This window comes from Procambarus clarkii, chromosome 19 (genome assembly GCF_040958095.1).
Source record: "Procambarus clarkii isolate CNS0578487 chromosome 19, FALCON_Pclarkii_2.0, whole genome shotgun sequence".
Lineage (NCBI taxonomy): Eukaryota > Metazoa > Arthropoda > Malacostraca > Decapoda > Cambaridae > Procambarus > Procambarus clarkii.
This window is the reverse complement of record NC_091168.1, coordinates 16,228,462-16,240,704: the sequence shown is the minus strand read 5'-3', so window position 1 is coordinate 16,240,704 and position 12,243 is coordinate 16,228,462. Positions and strand designations below refer to the sequence as shown.

Here is a 12,243-nt window from a genome sequence, read left to right as displayed (position 1 = left end):
CTAGATATCACTTAACCCAACCAACACCTCCTCAACCGAACTCAATGATGTTTTAAAACTATTTTTAAATTTGCCACCTGGAAATACATGACCCAATAACAACAAGTGAATTTCCTTGTAACACTATATGCCAGTGTTGAAAGTTTCAAGGAAGTACAGTACATGAATAATGAATGGTGTTTCTAATAAGGACATTTATATATTTTTAGTACATTTTCTAATATTACACTGTAAAATACTTAGGCATATTCAGAGCTCATATTCATATCATTGCAGTTTCTTAAAAACATAAGTAGTACAAGAATGTAACAACTCTTGTATATATCTAAAAAAAAAAAAAAAAAAAAAAAGTAAAAGTACATTGGTATATCAACACTGACCATGGTATCTCCATTGGGGACATGGTGCTTGAAATCAGCTATAGATGACATGAGATAAGGAATGCGATTGTCAAGCACATCAGCAAGTGCCTCCTGAGCCAATAGTCGGAAGCACAATATGACGCCAATTATCTGCATGCGTGATAACACACTGTCCACCTCTGTGAACCAAAAACAAAAACTAATAGAAATATTAAAGTGGTAGCATTATCAGCATAAAGATGAAGACATTCACATCATTATAAACCCATTTTCCACTCACCTGCAAAGTCTAGAAAAGTATTGTATGAACAATATTATGCAGTGCCAAGAATGGTAACAGCTTGGATATCAGTGCATCCCAAGTCTAGCATCACAAATAATTAATACCTTTAGTCAAAACAATTGAGATCCAGTAACAAGCCTCATTACAAGGATGATGCTGGCAAATGTTGCATTTATAATATAATATTGCATATTAAATAATAAGTTTTAACATAACTAGGAAAAAGTTTGCATTCTAAATGAATGAAGGAAGTGTATGTAAAGGTAAATTGATGTATATCTCTGCACACCTTCAAAAGGAATAAGCTAAATTCGGTCTAATTTGCTTTTATCAAACATTAGTGAACATATATGAAAATATTTAATATAACAAAGTATTTCATGTCATTTTACTGAGGAAAGGAGGAAACTATGTATAGCAGACATTTGTGTGTGTGGTCTTGCCTATTCAAGGTTAGCAACTCTACATATTATTCCTGTTTTTATGAAAAATATTTTTATCTAGTACTTGATTAGTTCTAATTATCAAATATTTATCATATTAATTAAAGTTAAAACAGAAATATACCGCAGTATACCATTGAATGACTCATTTCGAGTGCAAGGGTGAAACAAACTAAACTGCTCCTCTTCTGGTCTTCTGGCAATACTCTTCTAGTCTGCAGGGTTGGGGCTACTGACCCTGCAGCACCTCACAAGTCATGTCCTTGCACCACATATACATTATAGTGGTACTTCGGAAAACGAGTGTCCCTGTATACGAGTTTTTCGGAATACGAGCAGGATTTGCTCGGAAAATTTACATCGGAATACGAGCGTTGTCTCGGAAGACGAGGGTGTTGATATGCATACAGGCCGACCTAGCACATGGTGATACAGCAATCGCCCCACAGGTTTTCCAGTGCCTCGCGGCCAGTGACTATCCCGCCTGAATTCTTCACCAGGACTTAGTGTTTTTGTTGGATTTTTGGCCATTTGACCATAAAAGTTGTTATATATCTCACCATGGGTCCCAAGAAAGCCAAGATCAAGACAAGAAATCGCATGTGAGGATGACAATAGAGGAAAAACAAGAGATCATTCGGAAACATGAAAATGGTGCATGTGTTGTTGAACTTTGTAGGCAGTACAACAAAGTCACGTCAACGATATGCACTATACTTAGCAAGAAAAAGGACACTATGATTGCTAAAGTGGCAAAAGGCGTAAAAACAATCACGAAACAAAGACCACAAATACTTGAGGAAGTGGAAAAGTTGTTATTAATTTGGATACACGACAAGGAGTTAAAGGGTGATAGTGTTTCAGATGCCATTGTTTGTGAGAAATCCAGGGTATTCTTGAGGTTATCTTGAGATGATTTCGGGGCTTTAGTGTCCCCGCGGCCCGGTCCTCGACCAGGCCTCCACCCCCAGGAAGCAGCCCGTGACAGCTGACTAACACCCAGGTACCTATTTTACTGCTAGGTAACAGGGGCATAGGGTGAAAGAAACTCTGCCCATTGTTTCTCGCCGGCGCCTGGGATCGAACCCAGGACCACAGGATCACAAATCCAGCGTGCTGTCCGCTCGGCCGACCGGCTCCCTTGCACGAAGACCTTGTAAAGAAAACTCCTGGAACAAGTGATGCAGATACGAAAGACTTTAAGGCAAGCAGGCGATGGTTTGAAAAATTTAAAAAAAGAAGTGGTATTCATAGTGTTGTGAGGCATGGGGAGGCAGCCAGCTCAGACAAACCAACGGCTGAAAGATTTATTGAAGAATTTAGAGAGTTTGCAGAGGCTGAGGGATATCTACCGCAATTAAGAAACACAATTAAACACAAAGAGTGTTTAATTGTGATGAAACAGGATTGTTCTGGAAAAGATTGCCTAAGAGGACATACATACATTACCAAGGAGGAAAAAATCATTGCCCGGACACAAGCCTATGAAAGATAGGTTTACCCTTGTGCTGTGTTCAAATGCGAGTGGCAATTTGAAAATTAAACCCTTGCTTGTGTATCATTCTGAAAATCAAAGGGTTTTCAAACAGTATAAAGTGCAGAAAAACCATATGTGTGTGATGTGGAAGGCTAATAAGGCATGGGTGACTTGGATTTTTATTTTTTGGAGTGGGTGAATGAAGTGGTGTGCCCTGCCATACAAAAGTATCTACAGGAGAAAAGTTTGCCACTCAAAGCCCTGCTTCTCCTCGACAAAGCTCCTGCTCATCCTCCAGGCTTGGAAGATGATTTGTTGAACAGATACAGTAATTTTCTCACAGAAAAGTTCCTTCCTCCTAACACCACTCCTCTAATTCAGCCTATGGACCAGAAAATTATAGCGAATTTTAAGAAACTTTATGAAAGGGCACTTTTCTGGAAATGTTTTTCAGTGACTAAAGCCATAAACCTCACCCTCAAAGAGTTCTGGAAACACCATTTTAATATTTGAAGTGCTTTAAAACTCATTGACAAAGCCTGGCAAGAAGTGACTCAAAGAACCCTGATCTCTGGCTGGAGAAAACTGTGGCCTGAATGTGTGACAGAACTAAACTTTGAGGGTGGTTTGAGCCTGTAAATGATGTTCCTATTGTCGAGGAAATTGTTACTCTGGGCCGGCAAATGGGCTTGGAATTGGATGGTGATGATGTGGAGGAGTTGGTGGAAGAACACAACGAAGAACTCCAAACCCTTCAAAAGGAGCAGCAAGAAGACCCAGCTGAGGATGTTTCTCCAGTGGAGGAGGATGAGGCAATAGCGAATGTCCCTTCTGCAGATATTAAGAAGTGGTGTCAGATGTGGAAAGAAATGCAAACTTTTATTGAAACGACTCACCCAGAGAAAGCTGTAGTAGGCCGTTGCATTAATCTTTTCAATGACAATGTAATGCCTCACTACAGAAACATCTTGCGAAGAAGGGAAAAACAATCTTTAACGGACCGCTGTGTTGTGAGAAAATCGAGCAATGAGCCACAACCAGGACCTAGTGGTATGCAAGGAAAACGTGTCAGAGAATGCATTCCAGAGAGGTCCTCACTGCTTGATGTTATAATGGAAGGGGACTCCCTTTTCAAACATTAACACCTCTCCTCCTCACCATCTTCCATACGCCAACAGCAGTCATCAGCAAGGTTAAGTAATAACGAACATATTTTGGTAGTGTAGATTTAGATGAATTAGGTATCAAATTTAGTTTGAAGTGAGGTTTTTGGGTAGTCAGGAACGGATTATTTCATTTCCCATGATTTATTACGGGAAAATTAGATTCAGTTTATGAGATTTCGGAGTACGAGCTGTCTCCAGGAACGGATTAAACTCTTAAACTGAGGTACCCCTGTATTTACCATTTCAACTCAAATTAACTTTGGCATAATTTAAAACTTAAAACACAAATTTACTCTTGTAAAAACATTAACAAAATGTACTATGTTTATAAAATATTGTACTACAGTACTGTATTACCATTATTCTGTCCATGCTCTATCCAGAAAATACCACTTTATCAATACAGACACTACAATGGACAGCAGCAGCTACCACCAATGGAGGGAGTAACTCCCAAAAGATTATGTACTGTATTAGAAATGTGATCATATTATTATTACTGTAGCTCTCTTTATAATTATATGCCTTTGGAGCACTTTTAGTCTGATTTTTAGTAAATAAAAAATGAGCGTCGAATGTAATGAAAAGCCATTTTCTGGGTGAGACCCGGAGGCTCCCCGGAGCTATACCAGGCTGATATCCTAATGTCAGACTATGGCATCAGTCATGTGTATGGAGTTCTTAGGGCCTACCAGGGACCATGGCCAGAACCTGGCCCCCCCTCAGAGAGGCAAGGGAAGCAATGGCCTATAGAAACCCCCAAGTGGTTGGAAGCATTCTATGTCTGCCATCAACCGGGTCAACCATCCAGAAAGGTAAGCATCCCAAAACAAACCCCCTATTCTGGTAAAAATTGCTACCAAAAGCCAAACTAGTGGATAGAACTCCCCAACAGAAAACAAGCAAACAAGTATGACATCACACGTCACCGCGCCTCTGTCTGAGCAGCTCCCCTCTCCCCGGGAGGGGAAAGGGGGAGCCCCAGACCTCTCACGCCGGCTATCCACCCATCAGTTCTGAGGCTGGATGTCAAAACACGCGAAAAATCGCTGACCGGAGGGATGGAGAGTTGCTGGGGAGCCTCCGGGTCTCACCCAGAAAATAGCTTTCCATTACATTCAACGCTGGTTTTCTAGAGGGGAGCCCGGTCGGTTCCCCGGAGCTAACTACCCACAGAGGAAGGTCAAAGGGACGGATCCGGGAGGCGAACACCACGCACCCTTCAACGGAAAGCGAGACAACTGGCTGCAACCGCACCACTAAAGCGACACAGGCCCGAACGAGCCCGGGGAAAGACTCGAGACAACTAGCAGCCAGGGCCCCTGTATGACCGCCAAAGAGCCCCGTGCCCGAAGTTAGCAAACACACGCTGCCAAGATGGCAGCAAGTGCAGCGAAACCATGAAAACCACGGGCAAAAACACAGGCTGGCTAGCCACAATAACACGGCGGACGACCCGAGACACCTTCTCCTGCGAACAGGGAAGAACGGAACTGGATCAACCGAAAGCGCGCCCAGGACACAGAAGCCGCGGCGTGCAAATAACAGCGGAGGGCCGCAACTAAACACACAACACGACGCACCCCGGCCTAACCAACCAAGCACCAACAAACCAAGGACCCCCCGGAATGCTGCAGCCTCACTCCGTGCCAGAAAAGAGGGAGACGGCTGGAACTAAACAAACCAAACGAAATGACCGAATGAGAGCAAGAAGAGACCAGGACAGCCCAAGCGGTGCAAGAACAGGCTGAAGGTGAAAACGCATGAGACAGCCTATGAACAGCGCAGATGTAACATCAAGGCCGAAAGCAAACCAAAGCGGCTCTGCCAGCACCGCACAAAAACGAGGCGACAGAATGCGGCAAGTCAACGGCCCCCAACCTCCACCAGAAAAGCCAAGCCGATGCCAACAAACGCAGCCACCTAAGAAGGGACAAAAGGAAAAGGAAGGACCGCCAAATTACCCCATACTGCTGCCAAGAAAAGCACGCAGGTAGGACACCAACTACGAAGCCACCCAACCACCTACCAAAGGTGAGAGACTCGAGGCAGAACCCAACCAGCCCCATCAAGAGTCATCCAAGCCTAGGAAGAGGCGGAGCCGCAAGAAGAACTCGGGCAAGACCAACCAAGGAGGCAGAGCCGGAAACCCAAGCCGGCAAAGACGAAGACGGAATGTTTGTCAAACAGAAAACCCCCCAACGCGAGTAAGCTCGCCAGGATACCGGAAACTACGAGCCTGACGAGAGACCCCCAGAGAAGGAACACCACGAGGCCCCAAAAAAGCCCACAGGCAGAGGCAAGCCAGGAAACCAGGAACCCAAACCTGGCAACAGGAAGGCCAAAGAGCACAAACAAAACACACTAAAAGCGTGAAGGAGAAGCACGAAGAAGGGAAGCGATGGAAGCGGACCCCACACAAAGCTGCAAGTGCAGACCTGACAGAGCCCAGGAGATGTCAGGGAAACAACAGGAAAAAGGCAGGACGAAAGAGCCAAAGCGCAACCCCAGGCACAAAACTACATCAAAATGTCACCCCACAACATCCCAACACAGTAACAAGTACCACATGACACCGTGGCACACGTTACCAATGCACACGCGCACCAGCAACATGCACCACATGCAACAAGCAATATGCAACATGGAACCGGAAGGAACGGCTCGCAGCGAAGGCAGAAAACGGCGGAGCTTGACTCCAAACTGGGCCAAACGAAGATACATAAGAGCCCAGCAGGCCCAGGAACCCGCACCCTAAACGACCGACAGCGGAGAGGCGGGACGAAGAGCCAAAGCCCAACTCCAACAAGCACAACTAGGGGAGAACAGAGAACAGAGAATCTAATGTTCCATCAAAGTTTGTATCTCACCTTGTAAGCATGTACATTACCTGAATAAACATCTGAACTTCAATTCGAATGTACATGGAAAAGCTGAGCCAGGTACAGCAAGACCGGCAAGGAATGAGGGACCCAGAAAGCATGGGAACAAATAACCCAAACAAGGAAGGCCCCGGGAAGAAGCAAGGAAGGTTCGAATAAAACGTCACCACAAAACACTCGACACAGAAACATGTACCACACAACAGGCACCACCACTTACGCACTGAGGAACACGGTGGAGGTGGGACCCCGAACACGAGCACGAAATCTGCTTGATGGGGTTCTGGGAGTTCTCTACTCTCCAAGCCCGCATGGGTGGACATGCATAGGAGAGGGACTGAATGGGTACAGTCAGGAGCCGCTTCGCATGGGGCGAGAGGCCTCCTGCAGTCACCTGCGGGCTGAAGTCTGAATCAGGAGGTTAAGAACAAGAGCTGCCACATATGGGCCAATAGGCCTGCTGCAGACACCCTTGTTAGTATGTACCATGTACTCATGTACATATGTACTCCCATTCGTGCCCCCAAAAACGAACCAGCGCCTGGATGAAGGAGATGCCAGACTGCATAAACTCACCTGCAGAACAGTGGCACAGAAGGGTCAAGACAAAGTCACAAGGTCAGTGCCGCCCGAGGTGGCCAGGATATCGTGCATCAGCAGCCCAGAACCGGGAACACCACCTGCGGAAGCAGGCCAGAGCCGCCCATGCAGAAGAGGGGAGAGGTTACGGAGGCGCCCACTACCTAAAACGCAGGGAAAACCCCGCGTCCCCCCATAACGGCACCCCAGAACACCCCCAGGAGCAACTGGGCACGGACTGGAGAATGAGACGAGCGAGAGGCAAAGCACTCTAGAGAAAATGCACGGAGAACCCCAGCACTGGTGAACACCGGCCGAACCAAAAAAAACTCCCACGGCGCATGCGCAGGACACGAACGAAAAGTAGCCCAACAGTACGTATCCCGGGCGATGCGCTGAAGAAACAGCCCAACGCAGGGGAACAGAAGCCAAAAATGAAAAAAGGAGTAAGCAACGACACACATAGCCGGCTCATTAAGGAAACCAATGAACCAAACGGAATCCAACGGGCCACCAGTAGCCCAATTGGGCTACAAGCCGCCCAACCTGGCATCTCTGACCAGGAGTATGGAAGGAAAACGAGCAGTGCCAAGACACAGCACGGAGAAAAGATACATGAACAAAAGAACGAGACAGGGCCAAAAACTCTAGAGGAAGCCCGGAAGAGGACCAACAAGCCCTAGAAAGGACAGAAGGGAAGCCGCACCGGCAGACAACAGGCGATCCACTAATACGGGAAGAAGCCAAAACCATCCCGAACCTTCGAGAACACAGAAGCAAGCACAAACGACAAAAGCACGGAAAAACCCAGTCGCACCCGAGACCAAAAGTCATGCAGAACCTCAAGAAGAGGGGAACATGACGGGGAAGTCCTGTCCCAAGTCAAAAGGGGTGAACAACGGAGAAGAGCACCCACCGACAGGACGGAACCAACAGGCGTAAAGGACAAGGAACCGAGCCCGGGGAAGAGCTGATGCCCAACAACTCGTGCGGAGAGAGGGGAAGGAAAAACCCACTCCGCGCAACTGCAAGTTCTGCCCAAGGGGTAGAAAAAACCCTGGCGGGTTCCAATGGGGCCAGAGGCCCCCCAAGTCAGCCCTTCGCCAGCCCCGGGAACCCACACGGCAGGCCCCGGGGCCGAGCCATTTCCCCAAAGCCCCAGCCTCAAGAAAATCCACGAAAGGCAGAAAGGCAGCCGTGAAACACACAAAGGATGGGAGCCCACTGGTAGACTCATACAACACGGCTGGAGGAACAGGCTCGAATGCCCCCGTCGCTACCTCGGAAGGGGAATTCCCTGAGACCAACCGAGTCTCAAAACCATGGGAGCCCCGCCCCGACCCCGAACCTACAGACATTAAAGCCCCGGATGCAGGGAGGAAGGGGGGGGGGGGAGACCCCGACAAAACCACCAACCAAAAAGGGGCAGCCTTGGGGCTTCCAGGGAGCAAACAACCTAGCATGTTGCCACCGAAACTTAATGTAATTACCTAAGTGTAGTTACAGGATGTATGTAGTGATCATATCACCTCTTTTTCTTCTGTCTTCTAGTTTTGGCATGTTTAATGCTTCTAACCTCTCCTTGTAGCTCTTACCCTTCAGTTCTGGGAGCCACTTAGTAGCATGTCTTTGCACCTTTTCCAGTTTGTTGATGTGCTTCTTAAGATATGGGCACCACACAACAGCTGCATATTCTAGCTTTGGCCTAACAAAAGTCATGAACAATTTCTTTAATATATCGCCATCCATGTATTTAAATGCAATTCTGAAGTTAGAAAGCATAGCATAGGCTCCTTGCACAATATTCTTTATGTGGTCCTCAGGGGATAGTTTTCTATCTAGAACCACTCCTAGATCTCTTTCTTTATCAGAATTCTTTAAAGATTTCTCACATAATATATAGGTTGTGTGGGGTCTATGTTCTCCTATTCCACATTCCATAACACAGCATTTATTAACATAAATTCCACTTGCCAAGTGGTGCTCCATATACATATTTTGTCCAGGTCATCTTGAAGGGCATGACAATCATCTAAGTTTCTTATCCTTCCTATTATCTTAGCATCATCAGCAAACATGTTCATATAATTCTGTATACCAACTGGTTGATCATTTATGTAGACAATAAACATCATTGGTGCAAGAACTGAACCCTGTGGTACTCCACTTGTGACATTTCTCCAGTGTGATACTTTGCCTCTGATCACTGCCCTCATTTTTCTATCAGTCAGAAAATTTTTCATCCATGTTAGAAGCTTACCTGTCACCCCTCCAATATTTTCCAGTTTCCAGAACAACCTCTTATGTGGAACTCTGTCGAAAGCTTTTTTTAGGTCCAGATAGATGCAGTCAACTCAACCATCTCTTTCCTGTAATATCTCTGTTGCTCGATCATAGAAACCGAGTAAATTCGATACACAGGATCTTCCAGATCGAAAACCATACTGTCTGTCTGATATTATATCATTTCTCTCCAGGTGTTCTACCCATTTAGTTTTAATTATTTTTTCCAATATTTTGACTATTACACATGTCAATGATACAGGTCTATAATTAAGGGGTCTTCCCTGCTTCCACTTTTGTAGATTGGAACTATGTTAGCCTTTTTCCCACACATCAACGACAACTCCCGTAAACAGGGATGCCTGAAAAATCAGTTGAAGTGGAATGCTGAGCTCCGGTGCACATTCTCTCAGAACCCATGGTGAAACTCCATCTGGACCAACTGCTTTGTTCTTATTTAGCTCCTTGAGCATTTTTTCCACTTCGTCTCTAGACACCTCTATGTGCTCTATGTTGTTCTCTGGAATTCTTATTGTGTCTGGTTCCCTGAAGATTTCATTTTGTACAAACACACTTTGGAAATTTTTGTTTAATGTTTCTCACATTTCCTTTTCATTTTCCGTTAATCTATTTCCCATTTTCAACCTCTGAATATTATCCACCCACATGGATAGTGTGCCACGGCTTCTGTGTTCGGGGACATGCTTTGGGTTGATCCAGTTTCCCTTCTTTCCTGTTTGCTGGCACAGGTCTCTCAGGTCATCCGCAGGGTTATTAAGTCTAGCCAACCTGTGGTCTACCCTGCTCATGACGTTTGTAAGTTCGCTGCTCTTACTGCCGTTTTTTGGAACACATCCTGGGTTGACATTCGGGCATGGAGTTTTTGGCAGTCGAACAGGGTCCTGGCTGCACCCTATCTCGTGAACGTTCCTGAGCCTAGTTGGCCCTGTGTCGCTCTTGGTTGAGGGCTGCAGCCTGTCTCGACTTCGAGTTGAGGTGTAGGGTACCGACAGCCTCCCGGATAAGTACTCTTCTTTATCCTTCTGGGCTCTCCCCAGAAAACCAGCATTGAATGTAATAAAACACCATTTTCTGGTGAGTCCCAGAGGCTCCCCGGCAACCCTCCCTCCCTCTGGTTGGCAGTTCTCACGTCTTTTGATATCCAGCCTTGGAACTGGAGGTGTGGATCGCCAGCACGAGGGTCTGGAGCTCCCCCTTCCCCCTCCCAAGGAAGGGGGGAGCTGCGCAGACATGCGATGCGGCTCGTGTGATGTCATGCTTGATTACTTGTTTTTCCCTGGAGAAGTTCTGTCACCTTGTTTTGTTATTTTTTTTTTTTTTTTTCACCAGAATAGGGGTTTGTTTTGAGGCGCTTACCTTTCTGGGTGCCTGTCCCTGTCGATGGCAGATATAGAATGCTCCAAAATCACATTTGCATTTCTATGGACCATTGCTCCTCATGCCTCTCTGAGGGTTGGCCAGGTTGTGGCCATGGTCCCCGGTTGGCCTAGAATTCCACCCACATCGACTGATGCCAAAAGTTAGGACTATCCCTATCAGGCTGGATAGCACGGGGGAGCTATCCAGTACTGTGACTCACCCAGAAAATGGTGTTTCATTACATTCAATGCTGGTATTGAATTTTTTCTGGGGGGAGCCCCGTCGGCTCCCCGGGGCTATACCAGGCTGATATGCTAATGGAAGACTTTGGCATTAGTCATGTGTATGGAGTTCTTGGGGACTACCGGGGAATACGGCCAGAACCTGGCCCCCTCAGAGAGGCAAGGGGAGCAATGGCCTAAAGGAAACCCCGTGTGGTTGGAAGCATTCTATGTCTGCCATCGACCATGTCAAACATCCAGAAAGGTAAGCATCCCAAAACAAACCCCCTATTCTGGTAAAAATTGCTACCAAAAGCCGAACTAGTGGATAGAACTCCCCAACAGAAAACAAGCAAACAAGTATGACATCACACGTCACCGCGCCTCTGCGCAGCTCCCCTCTCCCCGAGAGGGGGAAGGGAGAGCCCCAGACCTCTCATACCGGCTATCCACCCATCAGTTCTTTAGTTGATGCTAAAGGCACTGTTTGTGTGCTCCGGCTCCAGTGGTTGTTTCAGCACTGTGCCTAGTGTGTGGTATCTGTCTTCTAGGTGGTGTGTGAGCCGGGAGTGAGTCTCCAGTACTCGGGCTGCATGCGCCTAGGGTTGCCTTCCCTGGGTGCCCTGTAAGTACTGCCCTTGGAGCTTGGGGTTGCCTTCTAAAAGTTCCTTGGCTCCTGCTTCTGCTAGGCCGTCTACTTTTTGGTTTTCGGCCGCCCTTTGTGTGATGGGGGTTCTGTCTCCCTTGTTCGTCTTAGGGTATGGGGCAGTTTGCACTGGTAGGGGCACAGGGTACTGAGCAGCTTGTTTTCACCAATCATGGCAGCCGGCTCTGTTCCGCCTGGGTACATTGTCCTCTTGCGGGGGTTTTCTTTTTCCTTTTTGTTTGTTTACATAGTTGGGGAGGTCTACCTTTGGTTCTTGTCCACTTTGTACTGGATTCTTTTCCTTCTTCCATTGCTTCCCTCTGCTAGGTCCCTGTGAGTGTACACGTCCCGGGGGTTCAGTTCTTAGAAAGTTGTTTGGTAGACATGGGCGCCGGTTAACAGTACCCTGCCTGGGATTACCTGAGCGCGAGTCCTCTTATAGCAAACGCTCAGGACTCTGGGAAACCCCTAGGGGGAGCGATGGATGTGGCCTCAGAGTCCCCCCCTCGCTTTGTGCGAGT

At 46.8% G+C, this 12,243-nt stretch overlaps 1 protein-coding gene across 1 annotated transcript in view; it reads right to left on the bottom strand.

Annotated features, from left to right (window-relative positions):
* Hem (Nck associated protein 1 Hem) overlaps positions 1–12,243 on the bottom strand; it is a 297,069-nt gene that overhangs the window by 96,257 nt on the left and 188,569 nt on the right. Inside the window, 1 exon segment of the mRNA XM_045741430.2 lies at positions 381–541. Coding sequence (XP_045597386.2) covers positions 381–541 — 161 coding nt within the window.